The sequence below is a fragment of the Gorilla gorilla genome, chromosome 6 (genome assembly GCF_029281585.2).
Source record: "Gorilla gorilla gorilla isolate KB3781 chromosome 6, NHGRI_mGorGor1-v2.1_pri, whole genome shotgun sequence".
Classification (NCBI taxonomy): domain Eukaryota; kingdom Metazoa; phylum Chordata; class Mammalia; order Primates; family Hominidae; genus Gorilla; species Gorilla gorilla.
Genome location: NC_073230.2, coordinates 39,117,063 through 39,139,502, shown reverse-complemented (window position 1 = coordinate 39,139,502; position 22,440 = coordinate 39,117,063). Strand labels below are relative to the sequence as shown.

The 22,440-nt window shown below is 40.8% G+C and overlaps 2 protein-coding genes across 2 annotated transcripts in view; one reads left to right on the top strand and one right to left on the bottom strand.

Annotated features, from left to right (window-relative positions):
- PDE1C (phosphodiesterase 1C) overlaps nucleotides 1-22,440 on the top strand; it is a 703,814-nt gene that overhangs the window by 611,504 nt on the left and 69,870 nt on the right. The window contains exons 20-21 of the mRNA XM_063708446.1: nucleotides 17,686-17,914; nucleotides 18,458-18,585. Coding sequence (XP_063564516.1) covers nucleotides 17,686-17,735 — 50 coding nt within the window. The 3' untranslated portion in view covers nucleotides 17,736-17,914; nucleotides 18,458-18,585. The remainder of the gene's footprint in view (nucleotides 1-17,685; nucleotides 17,915-18,457; nucleotides 18,586-22,440) is intronic.
- PPP1R17 (protein phosphatase 1 regulatory subunit 17) lies at nucleotides 216-21,462 on the bottom strand. Its single transcript, XM_004045277.5, has 5 exons — nucleotides 21,326-21,462; nucleotides 16,107-16,224; nucleotides 13,013-13,165; nucleotides 11,518-11,670; nucleotides 216-1,465 (listed from the first exon to the last, which is right to left on the bottom strand). The coding sequence occupies exons 2-5, from the start codon at nucleotides 16,186-16,188 to the stop codon at nucleotides 1,386-1,388; spliced, it is 468 nt and encodes a 155-aa protein (XP_004045325.2). The 5' UTR covers nucleotides 16,189-16,224; nucleotides 21,326-21,462; the 3' UTR covers nucleotides 216-1,385.

The following is a 22,440-nucleotide window of genomic DNA, read 5'->3' as shown; positions in this document are numbered from 1 at the left end:
TTTCGAAGAGAATCTGGAAATCCAGAATTTTACATCACTTCTCCTGACTGGATTGTTAAATATTGATAGCAAATTCAAACATTTTAAACTCTCTGCAGGCCTAACAAAAACAAAAGCAAAACAAAGCAAAACTTTGTGAGTCTCTTTTGCAACCTCTGCTCTTTATAATTGTGAGTAAACTGGGTATTCTTAGGAGAAACGCACGAGGACAGAGATGTGGATAGATGTAGCTTTATTTCTGGCAAGCTCTTGCATCTTTTCCATCTTTGTGAGAACAGAAAGAAGGGATTAAACAGTTGGAACCAGCATACATACAGAGCTACCAAATTATCACTCTTAGTTGTGACAATTTGCGTATCTACTTTTCCTCCTTCTAAAAATAGTTCTCACCTCTCTCCTGTCTATTGCCTGGTGGATGAGGCCTTTATGCCTTCCCCTGGGCATCCACAGATTGCAGGCTGGGGCAAGGACAATATACAGACCTCTGCTCACTAGCTAACACCACACTCTCCCCTCTCATCCAAGAAAGTGTAATAGAGTCTAAATAAGTGAGAATGCTAAAAATAACAGAATGGCTTTCATTGACCTTAATTTTTTTTACAGTAAATTCATCACAAACATTGATATTTTATCTACCATTGATAATGGCTCACTTGTGACACAACTCACAAATGTTGGGACAGCATGTTTAAGAAATATTTTTAAAAACAAAAATAAATTTGAAGATACATTGCTAAGCTTCCCAGACAGACCAGCACTCTCTGCCTCTGGTATCATCAGCCAAGGCATGGTGGGCTGGGTTGACTCCCCCAGCTCATACATTCACATTTAGAGTATCTGGGACAAGGGACTTAGGAACATCACCAGAGACATTTGGACTCTTAAGATAGGACAGGAGAAATAAAAGACCTTTGTCTGCAAAGCAATCGGTGAGTTAGAGTCCAAACATCTCACCTCTCTAACTGGCAACAGGGAACCCCACTTGGACTGGTGCTTGGATGATGCTAAGTCAAGTCCTGCCCAGCAGCAAAAACCAAGAAGGAGCCCATGTAATCCACGATCTCTGCTCCATGAATTGATCCAGAAGATGCAGAAACCGAACCCCAGTGCTTTCCCTGTTACCTCCTCATTTAGGATGATCTGTTTCTTTTCCACTGCATTAGAAAATAAAAATTCAAAACACAGAATAGAAACCATACTCAGAAAGAAGAGAGAGAAAAAGAGGTGACTGGCAATTTGATGGCATACATCTCCTGGGGAGAAGGTGTCTGAATCTTAAAGTCAGACGATGACAAAAATGAGAGCAGAAACAAGTCTATTTTTTCTCTAGGTCACCACAGGGAACCAATCTAACCTATTTACAAGTGGTCTCAGGGGAACTATCTTTAAATAGCTATCTTGTCACCATCCTTTTCGTCATCTTCCACGATTGCTTTGGGTCTCTCGTCCCTGAGCAATGTCATACCTGCAAAACAAAGCACAGACCTGCAATTAAGTGCCTCTAATTAAAACATTAGGCAACGTTGCAGACAGACACAGTACAAAGGAGCATGGCAACCCAGAAACCTCTTAGTGTCTACAAGGCTACCTGCTAACAGTACCAACCCAGAGAAGGAGCTGGGTGGCTTTATCTAGGCTTCCCAGAGGTGCTCAATGAGGACACAATTCTGGTTACAAAGGGATGCACCACCTGGAAGTCAGAGGCAACCTTCATCCTCTTCTTTAAGTTCTGCTCCTAAGCTTGCAGCATGGTGGGATGGAAAATAACCAATTGCTTTGCACTCACAGTTCTGCCACTCACTTAGTCTGTGTTGGGCCAGAAAACACATTCACACCTAAATGTTCTCAATATAACATGAGGACAGTAACAATTATTATAAAGGGTTATTGTGACAAATAAGATATATGTCACAATGTTTAACCCAGAGCAACTAAATGTTGGCTTTTCCCTTCCCTTCAATATTTGCTCGTTTATTTTCCTTTTGAAAAGAGCTGGTAAGCCTCAGGAAGTCAAACTTAAAAGCATTTTACTACATCCAGGGAAATATTGAGCTCAGGCTCTGGACATGCCATTTCTAAATGTCAGTACTGTACCAGGAGGTGATGACGTTCACATGGTTCAGAGCAAAATGAGAAAATAAGGAAAGTGTACTGAGCTTTTCATACAACTGTATGCCTACACTTTTAAAAGCTGTTCTTTATTTTGAGATTATTTTCCTTCTTTTGGGGATTAAAATATCCTTTCTTTTATGAAATTTTAGAGATGTTAGAAGGTTTTTAAAATGCAACCTTTAAAGCAAAATAAAAAGTTGCTGTTCCTATGTTGGGCTCTACACTATTTTGTTTTAAAAATTTACTGGGCCAGGTGTGGTGGCTCATGCCTATAATCCCAGCACCTTGAGAGGCTGAGGTGGGTGGATTGCCTGAGGTCAGGAGTTAGACAGCAGCCTGGCCAACATGGTGAAACCCCATCTCTAGTAAAAACACAAAAATTAGCCAGGCATGGTGGCGGGCACCTGTAATCCCGACTACTCGGGAGGCTGAGACAGAAGAAACCCTTGAATCCTGGAGGCAGAGATTGCAGTATGCCGAGATTACACCACTGCACTCTAGCCTGGGCAACAGAGCAAGACTCCTTCTCAAAAAAAAAAAAAAAAAAATTACTGGTCTGTGAAATTCAGAAGTCTGAGCACAATTTTCTGGACTGATCACCCCAGAAAGGACCAGCCAAGAAGGGCCACATGGTTCTGCTCATCCTGTGAAGTGTAAAGTAAGGTCATTTTAATGTAAGGTCAAAGGAAGCTGCGATGGAAGGCCAGTCCTCCATGGCCCCTGTCATCCCACTCCAGCCAGCTTCCCCACCACTGCCTCGCACTGCCTCCTTCCTTCTCATAATGAGACGCCTTCCAGTCCATGAAGCATTTCATAAAGATCTACACTTGAGAAAGAGAAGCTGTGCACCACAAGAGGCCTTTCTACCACACTGGACTCCATTCAAAAGCAGTAAATTAATGAAAACTATGCGTTGATCTTAATGACTATTCATTTGTTTCAGTTTCTAGTTTGTTCACATGGGTTCTTTACCAATTAGCTGGTATTTATTGGAGGAGAAAAACAATTTGAAGAGTCTGGCTGAAACTACAGCTTTTGCGTAAATCACTTATGAAACACAGTGGGAGATATTTCTCGTACACCAGCTGCACAGAGATTTGGATTTCTGTTTGGAATTAAGGCTAGCATGGCAGGAGAACATAGAGTTAGCTATGCTGAGCCCCAAAATTTTCCATCCATCCTTGCTTGATATCTCTTCACATGAAGCCAAAATTGAGTTGATTCAAAGTGGGCAAGAGCCTTTAAGTTCCCAAATCCAGATCAACTTTCTGGTTACTTTTGGTGCCCTGGAAACTTAATCATATGAGAATCTGCTCCTTGCTGACTCCCCAAAAGTTCCTGGGATTTCAGGAATAAGAAAAGCCTGTTAAATCATCACAGCCAGCCCTTCTCAAAGTAGGCTGGGCTGTCCACAAGAGCACAGGAGATAATTTCAAGTAGAGGGTGAACCAGCATTTTATATTAATATAGTTAAGAATTAATTTTAATGTCTTATAATGAAAAAATATGTGGTAGCTCATAGAAATCTTGATTTCATGGATATCATTGCTTAGGATGAGCCTTAAATCAGGAGTATCTACATGTCACCACTGCATTCTTGTTCTTGATGCTTTGGTGACATGAAGATGGCCTGGGTTTGGGAAGCACTGGTCTGGTTTAACCTCCTTCTGACCCTCATGCTTTCAGGGGAAGCAGAGGTGCACCATTAAAGGAATATGCAGACCCTGAAGCCAGAAAGCTTTGCCTATGGTGATCATTAAGCCTTGAGCACTCACTTAACCTACCTGAGCCTCAGTTTATTCACCCGTAAAATTGGAGAAAAAGTAATTTGTATCTTCCACAGTGTGTGATGTCCCCAAATAGACTTAGGCCTACATTGTGGCTGCAGCCACAACGTACATGAACCTCTGTTACTGCATATTTCACATTGTAGGAATCACTGGACAATACATCCTTCTCCCCTGTTGAACCATGAGATTCTCTAAGGATATGCTAACATCTGGCACAAGACTTAGAATGCAGTAGGGATTTAGCAAATGTCATTTCCTTCCCTTCGTCCTCTCTCTATACAGAAGAGTTTAGGGAACTTGGCTGCTTGTAAGAGCTTAGTGGGTTTTAAGACCAAGACTGCCAGTCCAAAGTCTCCAAGGGCCAATCAGCTTTGAAGCAAGCTGTTTTACAGCACAATCCCACCCAGAGCGCCATCTAAAATAGTTCATGCACATTACATTGTGGTCTCAGGGAGCCAGGGCTAGGACACCACGTCTTCTGATAAATCACACTAGAGAGAAAATTCTATTCCCGGCAAGAGAGAATATGTGTCACTTTCAATGGACATCCTGATCCCTTTCTAGTGTAGAAATGCAGGATTTTGATCTTCGATGTCCCAAACTGCCCAAATGTCCACAGCTCATGGACAATTTTCCAGGAGGATTCTCTTCGATGCTTCCAGCCTCATTATTCCTTTTTCATGGTTCCATTTGTGACAAACCTCTAATAAGACTTCTTTCACTCTTAAGCAGGCCTTGGTTACCCAGATCTGACTAGTCAGAACCAATGCTTTCTGCCATGCAGTCACTGCGATGAGGGCCCCTGGCAACCACAGGCTAAACTGGGAGCAAGCCTGGGTCTGTCAGAGAAGCTTGAGATGACCCCTTTGAAGGGCTGTGCTCACAGTTGGAACCTGTCAAGTAAGCTCATTAACTAAGGGGAGTGAAGGTAGTTAGCAAGAAATTTAGAAGAGAGACTGGATCCTTGTCCAGTTTTCACTTGCCAAGGGCTAATGAGAGATGTCTCCAGAGTGTATTTGTCTGCGAGTTTCTCTCAATACCCTTATTAGAACCAATGTGAGTCCTTCTGAACATCTGCCAAAGGCTCTATCCTTATCAGCTTAACTACCATTTTGATTACTGCCAAATCTTTAGCTACTAAAAGGCGCTTCAAAAATAAAGTACTTCAGCTAATATGGTAATGAAAGCTAGAATCACACAATATCTGTAATTGCACTTACTTATGATATAGAGATTTGCTGATTCAAGGAATTCCATAATGCATACAGAGGCTATGGTTATACAACCTCTCCCCCTCCCCACCCCCAACTCTTGTTTACTCTGTGTTGTTTGATAAACATTTTTGATTCAATAGGGAAGCTACTCTCTTAGGATGTAGATATTGGGATGTAGGCAGCACTCATGCCAGGTAAACAGAGCTCAACCCGTTAGGATGTTCCTTGAATCAGCAGGTTTATACAGAGAAGTAAAATGCTGTGGCTTAGACAATCCTCACCTTCAGAAATGGTTTGATTTATCTCAAAGAATATAAGATTGAACAGAGAATGGAAGGAACTAACATTTGTTGAGAGTTTTTGATAGCCAAGAGCTCTGCCAAGTAGTTTATGTACTTTATTTAATTGTGTTAACAGCCCTGGGAGACATATTTATGGTCCCCTTTTAGATTTATGGGCAAAATGAAGAAAGCTTTTACAGTTTATGTTAATTGTCCAGGGTCACAAAGCTAGTATGGAGCAGAACCAGGGATGAAACCTAGACCTTTGTGAATCCAAAGACCATGTTCAATTTCGTATACTAGGATGACTCCCTGCCCATAAATATTTTTGTTTTTCTACCAAGTCTTCTCCTAGAAGGTCTTCAATAAAAACAGATACAAGCACGAACAGAAAATAATCAGTCTCCATCAGGTATTGCAAAATTGTGATTGCCAGATAAAACATCAAACCAGCATATATGTAGTGAGTATTGCTATGTAGAAATGATTGGACTAGATATCAAGATCAATACCAGAAACATAAGGCAGTCACAGCCAGTCCTCATGAATTCATCATGCAAGTTGTTGATGTAAGTCAATTTAAGCAGCAGCGACAATACAGGCAACAAGAAGAATAAAGACAATACTAAAAGAGATGACAAAGTTTTGGGTATTTGCATGCTGTGACTAATACAGAGTTAGTTAAGAATAGAAAAGAGTCATTTTGGACCTGAAGGGGTCTGATAGCAGAGGCTTCAAGCTGGCTGACTACTGAAAGGTAATTGGGACCTGGACAGTGGCAGAGCTTGAGGGAAAACATGTGATGGATTAGAGGATTAACCTAGGTAGGATTTAACTTAACCTATGAGAAACACAGATGAGGGAGGTTCAGAGCCTCCCCCGGTCCTTGGACCATTTCTCCATTACTCCTCATGCTCTGCACCACCCTGTCTAGCTCTGCTCCTTCCTAGCAAGTCTGAAAACATGTGACCCTGCCTATGCTTCTATTTTCTTCTCGTCTTATTTGGGAACAACAATCTATTGGTAGAGGCAAAAAAAAAAAAAAAAAAAAAAGGGTGAAAAGCTGATTTAAGCCATATCACAATTCTAAGGCAGAATTTCCCATATCATAGCATAACCTATAGAATGACTAAACTAATAAGAATAATAGGTAGTACCAGAAAAAGTTCCATGGAAAATAGATCAGATCTGGGTTATACAAAGTCAAAATGATTCCTTTTGCAGGACTTCTAAAAAATTTTATTACAGGCATAACTCAGAGATCTTGCAGGTTCTTCCAGATCACTGCAATAAAGCAAGTATCACAATAAACAGAGCCATACAAATTTTTTGGTTTCCCAGTGCGCATAAAAGTTAGGCTTACACTATACTGTAGCCTACTAAATGTGAAATAGCATTATGTCTTTAAAAATAATGAGCATAGCTTAATTTAAAAATACTTTATTGCTAAAAAATGCTAATGATTATCTGAGTCTTCACTGAGTCTTAAGCTTGCCTCAATGTTGACGGCTGCTGACTGATCAGAGTGGTGGTTGCTGAAGGTTAGGTGGCTGTGGCAATCTCTCAAGATGACAGTGAAGTTTTCTGCATTGATGGACTCTTCCTTTAACAATAGAGTTTGCTCTAGTATGTGATGCTGCTTGAGAGCATTTTACTCACAGCAGAACTTTTTTCAAAATCAAGTCAATCCTTTCAAACCCTGCTGCTACTTTATAAACTAAGTTTACATAATATTCTAAACCCTTTGTTGTCATTTCAACAATGTTCACAGCATCTTCGCCAGTAGTAGATTTCATCTCAAGAAACCATTTTCTTTGCTGATCTATCAGAAACAACTCTTCATCCATTCAAGTTTTATCATTAGATTGCAGCAATTCAGTCATATCTTCAGGCCCCACTTCTAATTCTAATTCTCTTGCTATTTCTACCACATTTGCAGTTACGTCCTCCACTGAAATCTTGAACCTCTCAAACTCATTCATAAAGGTTGGAATCAACTTCTTCCAAACTCCTGGTATTTTTGATACTTTGACCTCTTCCCTTGAGTCACAAATGTTCTTAATGGCATCTAGAATACCAAATTGTTTCCAGAAGGTTTTCAGTTTACTTTGTCCAGATCCATCAGAGGGATCACTATCTATAGCAGCTTTAGGTTTGCAAAACATGTATTTCTTAAGTAACAAGACTTGCAAGTCGAAGTAACTCCTCGATCCAGGGGCTCCAGAATAGATGCTACATTAGCAAGCATGAAAACAACATTAATCTCCTTGTGTGCCTCCATCAGAGCTCTTGGGTGATGAGGTACATTGTTAATGAGCAGTAATAATTTGAAAGGGGTCTTTTTTTGGAGCAGTAGGTCTCAACAGTAGGCTTAAATTATTCAGTAAATTATGCTGTAAACATGTATGCCTTTATCCAGGCTTTGTAGTTCCATTTACAGAACACAGGCAGCTTCAATTTAACATAATTCATAAGGGCCCTAGGATTTTCAGAATAGTAAATGAGCATTGGCTGCAACTTAAAGTCACCGGGGCATTATCCCCTAACAAGAGAGTTGGCCTGTCCTTTGAAGTTTTGAAGCCAGGCATTGACATCTCCTTTCCAGCTATGAATGGCCTAGATAGCATCTTGTTCCAATAGAAGGCTGTTTCATCTACATTAAGAAACTATTGTTTAGTGTAGTCACTCTCACCAATTATCTTAGCTAGATTTTCTGGATCACTTCCTGCAGTTTCTACATCAGCACTTGTTGCTTCACTTTGCACTTTTATGGGAGATGGCTTCTTTCCTTAAATATCATGAATCAAATTCTGCTACCTTCCAACTTTTCTTCTCTGCTAGCTTCCTCCCCTCTCTCAACCTTCATATAACTGAAGAGAGTAAGGACCTTGTTCTGGATTAGGCTTTGGCTTAAGGAAGGGTTATGGCTGGTCTATCCAGACCACTGAAACTTTCCCCGTATCAGCAATAAGGATGTTTCACTTCCATATCATTCCTGTGTTCACTGGAGTAGAACTGTTAATTTCCTTCAAGAACTTTTCCTTTGCATTCACAACCTGGTTCTTGGCTAACTCGTTGGTACAAGAGACCTAATTTTCAGCCTATCTTGGCTTTCAACATATCTTTCTCACTAAGCTTAATCATTTCTAGCTTTTGATTTAAAGTAAGAGACGTGCAACTCTTCCTTTCAGTTGAACACTTAGGGGCCCCTGTAGGGTTATCGATTGGCCTTATTTCAATATCCTTGTGTCTCGTGGAATAGGGAAGCCAGGGGAGAGGGAGAGAGATAGGGGAATTGTTTGTCAGTGGAACAGACAGAACGCATACACCACTTCTAGATTAAGTTAACAGTCTTATATGGGCGAGGTCTGTGGCACCCCAAAACAATGACAATAGTAACATCAGACATCACTGATCACAGATCACCATAAAAGATATAATAATGATAATAAAATTCTAAACAGTGCAAGAACTACTAAAATGCAATACAGAGACATGAAGTTAACACATGCTATTGAAAAAATGGTGCTGCTGGAAAAATAGACTTGCTAGATGCAGGGTTACCACAAACATCCAATTTGGTTAAAAAAAAAAAACACCAATATCTGAAAAGCACAAAAAAGTGAAGAGAAATGGAATGAGGTAGGCCTGTATTCCATTAACACTGCAAACCTCTAGTATGGAAATATCATCATGTAACAATTCCTTCTTCCCTTGGGAAGCAATCAAACTTAACAAATTGTGACTGTTGTCTATTATTCTTAAATTAGTTATTCCAAGATCTCTGGACCCCTTGACCAATATTAAAACTGCTCTGAAAGAAGACAGAATACTGCCAAAAAATCATCTGTGAAGGCCCTTTTACTGGGAGACCGTGCTAGCTTGCTCCCCTCTCTGTTAGAAAACAGGAACAGTGTTACCCTTCATGTCCCAGTGAGGTAAAAGAGCTGTGATGGGCCATCACAGCTGACTCAGTGTTAAATGAGGTAAGGGCTGATGCAGGATGTCACTGAGGGCCAACAGATCCTGCCCAGGGAAGTAATAAAGGCAGTCCTCACAACCTTTCCTCTTTCTGAGCAAGTCATCTTCTGGTATCCAATTTGCCTGACTGTCAGTTTTAGAGAAACCTCCTTTTCCCTGCTTTAGCACCAAATATTTAATTATCTCTCCCACCTAGAATATAAACACCATGAGAGCAAGGACTTTTTCTTTGGGGTTTGTTTTCCAGTGTATGCTCAGCACTTGAGCTGTGCCTGGCACATAGTAGGCACTCAATAAATATTGACTGAGCAAAAGCCAAAGATATCACTGCCTTAGGACCCTTGGATTTGTCTTTTCTGCCTCAACTACTCTGCTCAGTTACCCCCATGACACACCCACATTTTCCTGAGGTCTCTGCTTAAATATCCCTTCCTCGGAAAGGATTTCCTGTGTACCTTGGAAATCTAAAGAAGCAATTTCTATCTCCCATTCTTCATCTAACTAGATTTATTTTCTTCACATCATTTATCCCTAGCAGACTTTCTATTATGTATTTATCTATATGGTTATTGACTTTCTTCCTGTACCATTGCCTAGAATAGAGCCCAGGATGTGACAAGTACTCAGTAAATATTTGTTAAAAGAATGAAGACAGTTTGAAGATTAGACTTCTGCATGTCCTAAACTCCTTGTACTTTTAGCACATGTGCATGATCTCAGAAGCTTGCATGTAGTCAGTGCTTAGAAAAGCTGGTATGTAGAAATGTGTGTGTGTGAAAGAAACTGAGGGAGAGTTGTCCCTGGCATGACTAGGTGGGGTCAAAAACCCACCATTCATCTTGGTATACAGGCAAGTGGTGAAGACGAAGGGATAGATAGAGGTAATTGGAGGTGGGAAGAGAAGAAGAGGTGGAGGAACAAGGACAGAAGTGCAGAGAACACAAATCCCATGGAGCATAGAACCAGAGCCTCTAATGTGGCTGGGGATCTTAAGCCCCTGACTGTTTCTGTCGTGATGTCTTCTTCTGAGCTGTTTTTTCAATTTTTTTCTTTATTAAATGAAACAGTGGGGAAATATAGTTTTATAACAACAGCCAAATTTCATCTTCTCCCCAGAGTGTTTCTTCTATTCCTATAATGCTAAGATTCCAAACCACAGCACAGATTAGTGAAAAACTGCCCAAAGGTGAGATAGACCTAGGTTTGAGCCCCAATTCTGCCACATTTTAGTGTTTGATCTTGATCATAATTTTATCTGTTCATTTGTCCATCTAGTCATCTCATCTTTGATCCAACCAATTAGCCAGTTAGCCATCTATCTATCAATTTTATCCACATAAGACTTTAAAGTAGATGAGTAAGTTAATTAAATTCTGTTTCTTAGTCTGCAAAACAAGATAATAGCCTCTCTATTATATTAGTCAGTTAATTTATAAAAATCCATGAGACATGATAAACTGAGTGCCTAACATTTAGTAGGATCTCAATAAACATTAGCATATTTTCCCCTCCGTCACTTCCCCAACACAACAATCTGTATAAAATACACACATACACACAGAGTCATACTCTAGCCATGAATATACGTGTCTTATTTCCCAACTTGTACTTCTCAGAGACAAGGACTGTATCTCACAGAGCAGCTCCTTTACAGACTGGGGTTGTGCTCATAGTTCAGTATGACTTTTTTTTGTTTGATTTGACACACATTCAGATAGCTATCCTTATTTCTGCATCTCTTTTTCTGTCTCTCATTTTGAGGATTTGGCCAATTAGTCCAAGTGTCTCAGGAGAACCAGCCATAAGACGCAAAATCCGTGGAAGCCTTGGGAGGAGGGCATTCCAGCTCTTCTCAAGGACCCACTGACATTTCTATTCCGTTGGCTCAGTGAATTCAACCAGCTCTGCTGAGGCATGAGTAATGCTCTGACCCTTTCCCATCCCCACATCAGCCCCTGGGGAGCTACTAGTAGAGATAAACCTAAAAGGTAGCACTGAGTGTGGCTTCTCCCCAGAGCACTTCAGGACAACGCAGCTTGCTGGGGCAGGACAACGGCCAGGCCCTGGGGACCTCCAGATGGTAAGGTTCTTGACCTGTCCCCATCACCCCCTGCAAATGCCCTGCACCAGCTTTTTTACCTGCTGCAAAGGGGGACATGTGCAGGGCAGGTGTGTCTTTTCTCCTTGGCTTTTTCTGTTCCAGGTCAGTGTTATGAAGAACAGGGATCATTTTGCCCTTTGGATGTCTCTCTTGAACATCGTATCTTTTAATTAAATGTTCTGAAAACACACCTGCATGGTTAGGGGAACACAGAGAGAAACAGGATCAAATACATATATCCTAATATATGAGGACTGTGCATATTTATAGACATCTGGTGAAGACAGTCAATATAGCTTTCCAAACTTACTTTAATAAAACAAGACTTTTCATAAGAAGCATTAGTATTTATTGAGGCTCCACTAGGAACCTTGTCTATACAAAAGGTTTTGCATGCTTGATTTTATTTTAGCCTCACTAAAACCCTGAGGAATTTAGTATTATGGCCACCATCACAAAGCTGAGGGAAGTCAGGCAAAGAAATGTGCCCAGGGTATTACAGCTCATAGGTGTCGCAGAGCAGTTGAGCCCAAGTTTTTCTGCCTCCAAATCTCATCCTCTTCAGCCAGAGGATTTCATTTGATGTATTGCAAGCTGCGTCTGCACACTTCCACCCTGATACCTCCGCCCTCCTGCTTTCTCACCTCTATGCTACAGTGAAATTTTTCTCCATTATTGAGTAACTCTCTAAAAACAGCCTCTTGCATAAAATTTTCCACAATTCACTACCCACACTGAGCTCCAACAGTCCTTTTTAAGAACTCCCTTATGATGTCACTTCTTACTGCATATTTCAGCTATTATGTGCTGTTGTTATTTCTTAGAAAACTGAAAGATCATTCCCAGAAAGATCTATGTTTCATTTGTTTTGCAACCCTCAAGGTGTGTTGTGAACAGAGATGACAGTAAATTAGTGACAAAGAGGGAGGGAGAAAAGAAAGCAAAACAAGGCAAAACTTTGAAGAATAAGAGAATGTCATGCATCACATCCAAGGGTGTTACAGAGACATGTTAGCTGTTCACCAGACTGCTTTGCTTTTCTCTTGGGCATTGAGCTGGGTCCATTTCCCAGCTTACCTCATTGTCTGGTGAGGCCTCGTGACTGATGAAGGCCTGGTTCACGTAAATCTCCCTGTCAGTCCTCTACTCTGTCTACCTCCCATGCCTGCTGGACCTTGGTACTCATCGTGACTGTGGAAGCTTGTGGTGACTTTGCTCACCATGTGTTTATGATGTCAAAACACATGAGACCGGGTCCCTGAATGACTCTTTGAAGCAGAGCTTGCCTCCTCACCCCATGGTTTCACTATTGGTAGGTAAAAAAAAAAACTTTTATTGTATTAAGCCCCTAATATTTTAGAATGTATCTGTTATAGCAGCTTGCTATATTGTAACTAATACAGAGATACAGAGGTGGGGAGTGCACAAATTACTTTAAAATACCTGAATATTTAAGGAAAAATGTGTACGACCAATGCAACCTAGTGGCAAGTGGCTCTCCTTTAGAGCTGTGCAGATGACTTTGTCCATTACCTGGTATGAAAGGTGGGATGTGCAGCGCCGGTGTATCTTTCCTCCTTGGTTTTTTTTGGTCTGACTCAACATTCAGGGTGGCCTGTACATTTTTTCCCTTTCTAGGCTTCTTTTTGAGATCACAGTCCTTAATGAACTGGTCTGAAAGATCATCTAATTTTGACAGGATACAAAGAAATAAAGAATATAACATGATTAAGGATCCAGTCACAAACTGTTTGGTTCCTAATTGCACTTGATGACAGGACAGAGGTGATTTGGCCTGAAAAGGAAAAGTGTTTATTTATTGTGGCCTATTCCACAAAGGACTTTATTAGCCTTGCATAAATTCATATAACAAAATCGAAAACTAGAATGCTGTAAAACTCCAAATTAAGGAAACTCAAATGGATGGATCACCGAGGCAAAGAAAAACTTAAAAAATATGGTCCGGCAAGCCACAGAATGGGTTTGAGTTAACTTTCTTCTGAAGGGAGAATAGGTTCTCTCTGCTAAACGCGCCTCCATTCTTTTTGCTCAAGACTTGCTCTCTTTGGAGACCCCAAGGGCCAGTATGGAACCTAAATCTCCCTCGATCTTAGAAAGGTTCCCTCGGTCCTCAGTGAATTTCTCACTTGCCTTCATCATTGTGCCAGTCTCATCCTCCTGGTGATCCAGACCTTGGGTTTTGTATTTGTCTTTTCACCGTTCCTGGCTTTGTAACCCTCCTATTTGCCCATCCTAACTCAAGATCCTACTGTCTTCTGACTCATTTATTTACTTTTCTCAATCCTCTGCATTACCCCACCAGAGCTTTGAAGCCTGGCTTTTACATCGAGTCTATCAGAAGTCGTTACGGGTAATGAATCCAATCTGATCACGCCCTGCCCATTCAAGTCTCTCCTCTGCTCCCTCTTACTCCTCTGTCCTTTGTGTTCTGCCTTGGACTTCACTGTCATTGTTTCAGCAATGGTTCACTCTTCCATAATGGTTTACCCCCTGCTCCAGACACAGCCTTTCTGGAGATTAAGGATTATAGTCTTTTTGTAATTTTACTCTTAGTTGCCTCTCCCTGCAATAAATGGATGTTGAATGGTTAAATGGAGTCAAGCTGATCTGAGTTCAAACATGGACTCTTATCATTTTCTAGTTCTGAGAACTTGGACCTTCATTTCTAGGAACTAATATTCTCTCAATCTTTAGAGTGGAGATAATATTAATATTTAATCTGTGTGTGTGTGTGTGTGTGTGTGTTTGAGAGAGAGAGAGAGCTAAAATTGTTAATGTTTGCAAAGCATCTGATACAGTTGATATATTTCAGATGTCCCAAAATATTCACTCTGGCCATTGCTCACCCTCTAACCTTCCACTAAACTTAGGGGAAAGCTTCCCATCTTCATAAATGTGTCTGTATTAACTCCAGTCCTGAGTGTTCTTTCTCATTTTCTTAATATCCACAGCATTTTTGTTTAAGTAACATATTTAAAAGATGATCTAGTTATTATTTCTGCATATATCTTCTCTGACCTCTTTACTGACAGGTGCCTTATCTTTTAACTCTTCAGCAGCAATTAATAAATATTTGTTGAATGAATGCTTGATGAATAAACTGGAATATATTTTGTATAAGAAACTATTCTGTTAGGATTCAAAGAAGCCACAAGACAGTGAAACTTTTTGTCTTCTTTGGACACTCTAAGTATGGCCTGGATATAGTTTGGCTAGATCTACAGATATGAATAAGTATGAAGAAATTTTAAAAGAGTAATTGGATATTTTAGCTCCTTCCCTTCCCTTTCATTTCCTTCTCTTCCTTCTCTCTTTCTTATTTAAAAAGTATTCAGGTAAATTTCTCTCTTTCTTATTAAAAACTATTCAGGTAAATTTCCTTAAAATGTTGAGGATTAAATGTCTTAAACCTTGGTGGGTCTAGATGCAAACTCTGTTATTCATTCATTTATTACATCTTTTCTGATTTTTCAATGCCTATGCTTTATCAGTTGTTAAATATGAATACCATCCCTGAACATATGATCTCATTGAGTTCTCATGCTAGGTCTACAACGGTGTTATATTCTTTTCTCCATGTTGAAGATGAGGAAACTGAGGCTCAGAAAGCCAGGTAAAAAGCTGAGGGGTACACTGCTGGCAGGTTATGGTATCAGGATTAAACCCAGCCTCTTGGGACTATGTATCTTAATGCCTGGCTGCAAACACAATTTTTAAAGTTTATTGCCATATAGCACAGTTAATCTTTCCCCAATATTTTACATGCCATAGTCATGTGTTGAATAAATGAATGGTGCTCTGAATGGGTATTGCCTGCTGTGGGTCTCTTGAGGTACAAACCTGTCATGGGCTACAATTCAACCCCAGGATTCTGCTCAGTGCACAGCCATTTGCTTCAATTTTGACTTTTACTTCAATTGCACTTTTCCCCATTTTTGGAGAAATCTTGAACATAAAATATCTTGATGGCAAATGGGGAGAGGGGAGAGGAGGGGGGAGTCATAACCACGTGAGGCATAGACAAAGGCTATGAATATGCAAAAGGCCCATCCATCAAAAGTCTGAGTGTCTCATTTTTAGAAATGGGTAGCGGCAGAAATGTTTCTGGTATTTTCATTACAAAGGTTATGCAAAAAGTCAGTTCTGGAAAGGAAACAGATTGACAATAAAGCAGAAAAAGGCTATTTAAAATTCTGTCTTGATAGGCAAAGAGAGATATTTGAAATATTTTATTGGCACTGCACATGGGGTATAAGTGTGTCAGGAAATACTGGAAACAAGCTATACTGACACATTCCATTTATTGCCTCAAAAATGCTCTGCCTGGTACTCTGTCAGACCCAGAAAAAGAGGACAATGCTTCCTCTCTCTCTCTTTCTCTCTCTCTGTCTAATGAACTTCTTACTGGTGCTTCAGCTAATATTTACATGGCAGACCCCACAGACCCATGGCTATTTGCCTGCCCATCTGGTGTTGGCTGTCACCAGAAGGCACAGACTATCAGGTTTCGGGAGGGCCCTCTCTCTGACTTGCCTGCAAACCAAATGGCTGAGACGCCTCTTCTCTGACTTCCACCACTGACATTCACAATCGATCATTTGTTTACCTAAGTGGCTGCAACGAGGGTCTAGCTTGTCCAGTCTGTCTTCTGAGAGTTCCAGTGGCTGCATTTGCTCAGTGGACATCATCAAAGGAGGGTGGGTGGATGTATTTCTTCTCCAGCACTAAGGAAGTATAAAAAACAGTTAATAAGTGTGGCTCTGTTTATTCATTCATTCAATCATTTGCTAAGTAAATATATTTGTTGAGCACCTGCTATTGTGTTCCCAATCCAATCCTGTTTCTTTATGTGTGCTTCTTAAACTTGGCTATTAGAAACTCTAAACTTGAGGTTTAAGCCAAAATAAAATGAACCCTCCCACCCTCACACTGACAGATTCATTCATAATTGTCATGTATCAAATGTCCAATATTTGCCCTCTCTCAGACACACTCTGAGAGTTTCAGAATAAGCAATTGTCAAGTCTGAATAAGAAGTGAATTAGCTGAGAGTCACAGAAAATCATGCTTAAACCTTGCCTATGTTTTTTCTGTTGAGTTCTGCAAAGTAGGATTATGTCTACTTCACAGATGAGGAGACAGAGGCTCAGAAAATTTAATTAATTTAGTCACACATCTATTAAATAGCCAAGGCTATATCCAGGTCCAGTCCTGCTGACTTCCATTAGACACCTGAGTCTCTTAAAAATAAAATGAACCCTTTGAACCCAAATTGAATAAGGCTTCTGTTGTGGGTTTTTTGCTTGTTTTTTTTTTTTTTTTTTTTATCATTACATTCTACAACTATTGTATAAAGTAAGGAGACTACCTCCCCATCCACATTATGATGGTGGTAGAAACATGGTAGGAGAAAATCTGGGTTTTGGATAGATCTTTGTTTTCTCCCTAGGGATTCCAGACATGAGAACAAATCTGTCCCCCTCCCCACCCTCCATCTTTCCTGGAAAGTTCATTGAACTTTCCAGAGCTATTAGTTATAGCTGTTGCCCAGGAACAGTGGAATTCCAGAATGGATATGTGTCAGGTCTGAAGGAGAAATGCATTAGCTGAGATCTATAGAAAATCTTCATTAGAGCCTGGCTAGATTCTGTATCTTGAGTTCTTTTTAGATAATTTATTACTCATGTCCTACCATAGCAAGAGTGGTGGGGGAGGAATAAATAAGATTAAAATCGCCCAACCAATTCTTTTCTTTTGAGATTTCTTGACAACCAGCATGCAGATGAACACACAGACCAGTTGTGCTAATGTTTCAAGCTCATAAAATGAGTTCAACTCTGTTGTCTTTTGAGGAATAAACTGGTTTTCTCTGAAAAGGTGGGAGGGTCTCTTCCTCTGTGTGCTGAGATCACTGGATAGCAGATGGAGCTATTAACTGATCACTTGAGCACAGCTTTTAGTGTCACTCTGTGCAGACTGATTGTACTGAGTGACTTCAGCAGAAATCAATTCAGACCATTGTTTTCAGCGTTTGTATAGAGATTGCCAACTCCCTGCGACCATCAGGAAGTATGCCGTTAGCTTGGATGGGCCATGGGAACATCACTCAGGATGAGTGCTGAGGTCTCAAGGCAGCATCAGATATGGTCTTATGCACCTATTTAACCCATTTTCCTCCTCTTCAGGCAGAGTCATGGGCCCAGTCATACATATTATGTTGAAAATTACCCCATAGAGGATCTGTTGAAAATACTCATTCCTCAGAAGAAGAAACAGAGGCTCAAAAATGTTGAAATGACATACCATTAGTAAAACACTTAGGATCAGAGTAATCATTTGAAGCCACGCACTTACTATCTACTGAATGTCCTATCTGCTGTTAGTACCTTTATCCTTCTCCCCGACCCTTGAAAGGTAAGGCGTTTTTTAACTTGGATCCTATGGCTGTTCTTATGTGCCTAATAGCAGGTTACTTATTTTGAATCTGGATTCTTGAGTCAAATAGACCTAGTTTAAATCTCAGCTCTTAAACTAAAAAGCCATATGACTTCGATGAAGTTGCTAAATCTTAAAGATGTAGTGAGAGTAAATGGAGTCCAATGTAATAGAATCATTTTAGCCCCCTCTCCACACAAGTTAAGTCTGCTACAATAAAATTTGCAAAGGCTAACATCTTTGTGGTGCCCACACAGTCTGGCACCCAGAAACATATGTCCCTCTCTGTCCCCCGAGCTTACCCTGAGTTTCCTCATCTGTAGAATACAGATAATTATACCTACTGGGTGGAGTAACTGTGAAGATGAAATAGCATAGCTGCATGCTTAGCACATTGTAGCCATAATTCAAGTGGCAGCTATTTTTATGTAATGTTGTCTATCTACCACGCTAGATTTTTGGCTAAGGAAGACTCGTTGTATAATGAAAAGATTCTAAAAAGCAATTGAACTTTTCTTTCAGATGCTTAGCCACGGGAGGTCCAGGCCTCCTCTGAGCAAAGCAGCTATGGCAGCACCAGTCTAGAAAAAGAAAGCCTGTCTCTGGCCGATGAATTGAATAATCAAACATGTCAGAGGCCCCTGGACAAGGTGAGGCAAAGCAGTGATTCGTCACAAAACTGACACATGCTTCCTCCACAGCATAGCTCATCTTGTCTATGGGAGAAACAACACTATTTCAAATCAGTGTGATTTAAAGAATGGTGGTGGTGAACCAGCAAGACTGTTTGCTAAGGGGCTGAGAGACAATTTCCAGATCTGGGATTTTACATTACAAGAATATCCCATGCCGTGCAGGGATGTGTTTTGCTCATGGGGTTAGAAGATACTTTTATCATGAATGATGTCATTATGGACTTCTTAGGAGAAAATTTTCACACAAAGAAAAGAACAAGCAGGTGGAGGGGAAAGACATTTGGAGTTTAGTGTTGGCTTATTGATAATTGTCATAGCCTGTTAGTATAATGACCCCATCTCTCAACTCACTCTCCATTTCTATCCTCAGTGAGAAGGGGCGCTTTTTATGAGTGAGCTGTTTTAAGACATGAGCCGGTCTAATTCTTGACATAGGAAATGGAATATTTCCATTTCCTATTCCTGACTCTACCCACGCCTTCCTCTCTTTAATTCAGTCTCTACCCCAAGCAGGTGTCATAAAGGGATGCTGCACTTGTTGGGCTGCCCAGGGAAGGTTTCATCATCTCCCTGTAACTTGGGAACTTTCTAAGGCACCAGCTCTTTCTTTCATGCCTGCATAGTTGGTCCTCTGCATCTTCAGAATTCAACCAAAAAGCTAGGGCCTCCAGAGAGGCTTGTTGTCTAATACTTCACATTTGGGGGTGTTTTCATAAACTGTGTCTACTACAAAGACTTGTGACCTTTTTAACATCCTCTTTCCACTTATTGGTTCAGTGTGGGCTCTGAATTCTAACACTCACACAGGGACGTGGACTGCCACTGTCATTGCAATATTGGCCACCCACCCTTGTGACAAGCCTGGAGTCAAATGTGCTGTGGAAATCAGGACTGTTTAAATTATATAACAGCTCTAGAGGGGTCTCAAGGAGCACCAGCAATCACATCCATTATTTCTGCAGCAAAACTATGAATATTCACACTAAGTGACATAAAGACAAACCACAAAAAATTCACATTCTTTCAGGTCAGGCTTTGCTACCAAATGAGTTTGTGTTGAACTTAACAACAAACCTTTTGGTTTTCAAAATGTTTCAGATTTCTTAATTAGAGAATGAAAGTATTGATCGAATTATTCTTCTGGTTGTGGTTGTTTGACAGAATGTAGGTATTCAGTGTAGTATGCAAGAGACCAAGAGATATGATTTCAGGCTTTGAGAAAGGATTTCAGGATTTCAGATTTTAAACTCTTGTAACTTCCTCTTACTAATCCTTACCTTCCTTTTCACAAGGGACAAAACCTTTCTTTTCACAGAGAGATACTTGTAAATGCAAATACCACTAAGAGCAGCAATATGTAAATTGATGTCACAATACACAGGGATTGTTAATGACAAAGGTCACCTTCTCTTTTGAGAACAGGAACTGAAAGGGGGAAGGAACTGGGTGCCAGAAAAGGGACCCCACTATATTGCGGAAAGGCAGGCACACCAGCGGAGCTGAAACACATTAGTTGGTTCAGTGTGTGGTCAGAAGCTGGTCTGGATTTTTTGTCTTTTCTTTTATCATTGAGTGGTTTTCTCAGTTGGATGTGAGAATATGCGGTTTAAATTATGGGAAGAAAATTCCTCTCAACTATAAGATTGGATGCTGTGAGTCAATATAAGGTAGAAGCCAACGTTTGGCTGCTTGTACCACTCTCTAGCTGGGTGAACTTGGGACAGTTATCTGTTCTCTCAAAAATTTAGTTTTCAAATCTGTTAAATGGGGGAAGATAGTGGCTCTTCTCCAGGGTTGTTGAGAGTATTAACCATAGAATGTGCGTGGAGTCCCGAGCCCAGGTCCTACACACTGACATTTTCGTGAGTGTGAGGGACCTTCTTGGATCTTTCAGTCCTCCATTTGTGATTATGTGTCTATCTAAATTGATCCATCAGAATTATCTCCTTATCCCATCTCTGGCCTTCTCTGAAGCTGGTAATGAGATGAGAATAGTTCAAGACAAAAACCAACCACAGAATACCCATTTCTAAATATTGGGAACATAATAGAACTGATTCTCAGAAGCAAGTTGACACTTAGCTTACCATACGGTATTCTGAAGAATATCCCCCCAAAGTAATCAGGTCTTGATTTACTTGATGGAATAAAAAGGTAGAAGATTGTATCCACAGCCTATGTGGTATCTCGTTAATGCACCCTCTGGCTATGTAAAATACATATTCATTGTCAAACCTCTTTTTAACCAGAGGATTGAATTCAGGTCAAAAAGTACCATCTTTTAAAATCAGATTTGTTCATTTAGAAAACCTAAATTGGCAGTATTCCTGGAGGAGAGACTGACTTAAAGTAGGGCATGGAGAATGTGTTTTGAGAAGCATACTTTCTGTACTTTCCCCAGCCTTGGAAGATAAACCTCTCTATCCTGTGTGAATATGCAGATACACCAACTTCATCTTGAAACTTTGCAAATGAGTTTGTGAGGATTCAGTCTTTTACAGAACTCCATTCCCTCCCTTGGAAGAATGACTTGAAAGTGGTAACTTTTTCTGCTCTCCACTCGGCCCCAGCTTAGCCTTGCTCCATAAAGCACAACCCCGTGCCACCAGCTACAGCCTTCTTTGTCCCAGTAACTGACTGGAAACTTGCTTTTCTCACCACAAAAGTTCTTGGAGTAAAAATCTGAAGCACTTACCAATCAGTGCAGATGCAGGGAAGCGAAGGCGAGAGACAGGGAGGGCGTGTGTGCTCACCGAAGCTGGGCCTGGCTCCTCTGCGGCAGTGGCTGCTGCTGGCCGGCTCCAGCTCCTCTTATCTAGGGACCAGCTGCTGCTGTTGCCATGGGGATGCTCTGTTTCACAGGCACCAGGGCAAGGGGGATGGAGAAGGAAAGAGGACTAACATCTCCATCGCTGCTCTCCACAGCAATAATTGTACATTACAAAAGTACAATATAGAGTCGTGCTTTGAGTTTCCGGTGTGCACACCAGAGAAATTCAGACAAACCAGCTACATCATTGAATTCCCATGCAATAGATTTTTTTGGCCTGATTTTGTAAATATGGAAACTGAGGCACAAAGAAGTTAAGTGATATGCCCAAGAGAGGCCACAGCTAATTTCGACTCTCAAAGCTATTTTAAGTTTAAATCCAGAGTACTTTCAATCACTACTGCTGCTTCTCAAAGTACTATCACGAGGAGGAAGAGAAAGGTAGCTACTGCTAACATTTATGTAAGGCTACCAACATGCCAGACACTCTTCTAGAGACTTCACACATATCTACTTACTTAACCCTCATGCCAACCTTGTGAGATGAGCTACAGTCATCATCCCATTTTATTGATGAGGAAGCTGGGGCTCAAAAGTTACCAAATCATCTGACCAAGGTCTCCCCACATGGTGAAGCTAGGGTTTGAATGGGGTAATAAAATGCTAGGGTCCACGCTTGTAACCACTTTGCAATACCTCTCAGCAAAGAGAGCATTTGAAACAGCACATAGCAAAGAAAGCAGCCCCCAACTCTATAGGTTATAGTGTGCAGGCCAGAAAATATTTCCTCCTTCAAAGGAACAAAGCCAAATGTACCAATATTAGGAATACATAGGCACTCATGAGTGGATGTTTAAGCAAGGTGGGGGAGGCGGGAGACATGCTGTCTTTTGGAGAGGAAGGTTCTATGTTTTGGGTCTGCTCACTGGAGGAGAGCCCACTGGGGCTTGGAGGAGCAGCAGTTTTGACTCCAAAGCAGGAAGGCCAGTCTGGGAGATCAGGTAGGTATCAGGGCCCACTAGAAGGGCTCCAGACCCCCT